Here is a 2,733-nt window from a genome sequence, read left to right as displayed (position 1 = left end):
TTATTAGTAGCTCATACTTTTATTATCAGTTTATATTAATAGCTACACCATCAAAAAAGGCAGTAAATTTCATGTACATGTATATAAATATATTTTTCAATTACAAATTATATATAAATTAAAAATTTAATGTAACATTATTAAATTTAATTTAATTTGTGTAACTTAAAAGTACATTAAATTTCATGATTCATCACATATTTAACAGTGTATAGTTTTACTCTGTATTTCTCAAGCTGAGAAGAATTTGAATCGGAGATATTGAATCATTCACTCTTACTCATGTTAATATCTTTTTATATTCTTATATTTTTATCGTAATGCACGACTACCTTTCGCTCGCCTCTGGGCTTCATTTTCCTTCCTTTTGAAATAATCTTGCACAATCTATTGGAAGCTTGTTGGTTGACTCTGCCCGTTTCGTTACTTTGTTCACAGAAGAAACGAGGGTAAGCCGGAAGTAGAAGAATGACCGACCAAAAGTATTATGCACCGTATCCCCCGCTGTCGGGGATGGGACTGCAGCCACCGCAGCCGATTGCAACAGCTCCGCCACAGCCAGGTGCGTCGATGTTACCGCCAGGTAAAAGAACAGACTTTAGTCTCAAGATTCAAGCTGTGCTTCAGCACGCTCTAAGAAAACCGACACGTCTGCATCTGGATACATCTGCACGTTGCGAGGCCCTAAACCGCAAAATACATAACGCTCATGATGATTTTACGACAGTATTTATAGTATTTATTTTTTTTCTTTCTTTACTTCAAGACCATCTTAAGTAATTTTTTAAAAGGCTAACTCTTTGTAATTGGTTTTATGACATAAGGCTTTTTAGATTTTCACAGATATTATCTTTAAAAATACTAGAAGGTTTGCAGGTTATCGCTGTGTTTTTATCCATTGCTATTTGATGAAATGAACGGCAAGGTTCGAAATCTTGGCATTAGCAGTGGATAAAAACACAGTGATAATCCACAAAATTTCTAGTTTTATGACATCTTAAAATACTTAACTTAAGATGTTTTATGTATATATAATAACGATTGTGCGATCAGTTACATTACACTAAATTAATGCATATTGAAAGTCTAAGAATCACTATACGTGAAAGCAAAGTTAAATATCATATAAAATATATAAAAATATATAAAAATCATATAAAAAGCATATAAATATTTTGAATAACTAATTATCCAATAATGATATTGATATTTTATTTAACAAAATATACTATTTAATAAAATATAATAAAATATATGTTATTTCGTTGTCAAAGTTGATTATGCAACTGCATGTAATTATGTAAAGTAGATTTGTATGTAAAGGTTTTTTTTAAATACTATTATAGTGAACGAATTCACCATGAGAATAGATATGAATACAAATATACAAGTTTTTCTAGCTAATAAAACCTTCTAGTTAATAAAGCCCATGAATTTATAAGGAACAATATATAATTGAAATTTTAGAAGCAATATCACTCCTCTCTTTATATTCGTCTTTATATTCGTTGCATAGAGAAAGGAAAAAAAGAAAATAATTCAAAACAACTTAAAATAAATTAATGCATTTCGTATTACTTCCCGATCTCTCTCTTTTTGTAACAATAAAGATTTACTTGTATGTGCGTTTTAGTTCTAATTAGATTCCCGGTTAGATTAGATTCTTCGTTGTAACTACGATCGAAGTGTAAACAAGACAATTAAAAAACTACTTAACTTGCTAATATTTAAAGCCACGACGACAGTAGTTAATTCGACCTGATTATCGCATTTCTCTGCTCTTTTCTCGTCGTCTTGAATCTAAATGAAGAGGAAGAAAATTTAGTTGACTCGATAATTCTCCAGGGCAGTTACATTCACAAGGTTCATTTACATTAACATTTTCACCGCTCTTTTTAGATCACTAATCAAATAGCAAGATAAACTACGTTAGGTAGATTACGTGAAGGAAAATTAACATTAAGAATTAGTTGTCTATCACAATTGACGCTAATTTAAAATCGTCACCGTCAGATAATTTCTTCGTTTTTCTAAGAAATAAACAAGATAATGTTATATCTAATTGTAAGTTTTAAATTATATGTGTGTGTACATATATATATATATATATATTTTGAAATGTATATTTTCAAATATTTTTTTTTGTTTTTTCGAACATATCGAATCTTTTTCATTGTGAAATGTGAAATTATGATATTTTTAGTTTGAGTCACACAGCTGTTTAATATATTCAGTATTTTATGTACGCAGAATGTACGTAGAATGTCATTTTAAACAGGTGTTATTTGTGTAACAATAGGGATACACTTACAATCGGTATTCATCAATACATATGCAGATTAATATAAATTATGCTAATCGTCTCATTGTGTTTAGAAATATTATAATTTAATTCTATTTATATCCTTCCTTTCCTTTAATTTAATAATTATATATTTAATCTTTCCGGAAAACACACAAGTTTAAATATTTTAGAATGTTTGAAATTATGTATAAGCTGTATGTATATATCAGTATATATACTTAAGTAAATTCCAACACATGTATGTGTTTAAAAGATATATTTTAAGCATGTCTAAAAAATATTTAAAAGATACTTTTAGATATTTTTCAGACATGTCCAAAAGTATCTTTTAAACATACGTGTGTTATTGGAATTTATATATATGTGTATACTTAGAGATATACCTATATAGCTTATAACATTTCAAAATATGAAGATACTAAATGTAC

General features: G+C 28.2%; 1 protein-coding gene across 1 annotated transcript in view; it reads left to right on the top strand.

Annotated features, from left to right (window-relative positions):
• The window catches only part of LOC108686718 (phospholipid scramblase 1-like), an 18,051-nt gene that overhangs the window by 9,569 nt on the left and 5,749 nt on the right, over positions 1 to 2,733 (top strand). The window contains exon 2 of the mRNA XM_018192158.1: positions 439 to 583. Within this exon, the coding sequence (XP_018047647.1) occupies positions 469 to 583 (115 nt within the window). The 5' untranslated portion in view covers positions 439 to 468. The remainder of the gene's footprint in view (positions 1 to 438; positions 584 to 2,733) is intronic.

Source organism: Atta colombica, unplaced genomic scaffold (assembly GCF_001594045.1).
Source record: "Atta colombica isolate Treedump-2 unplaced genomic scaffold, Acol1.0 scaffold189, whole genome shotgun sequence".
Lineage (NCBI taxonomy): Eukaryota > Metazoa > Arthropoda > Insecta > Hymenoptera > Formicidae > Atta > Atta colombica.
The sequence above is the reverse complement of the archived record's forward strand: the minus strand, read 5'-3'. Positions and strand labels throughout refer to the sequence as shown.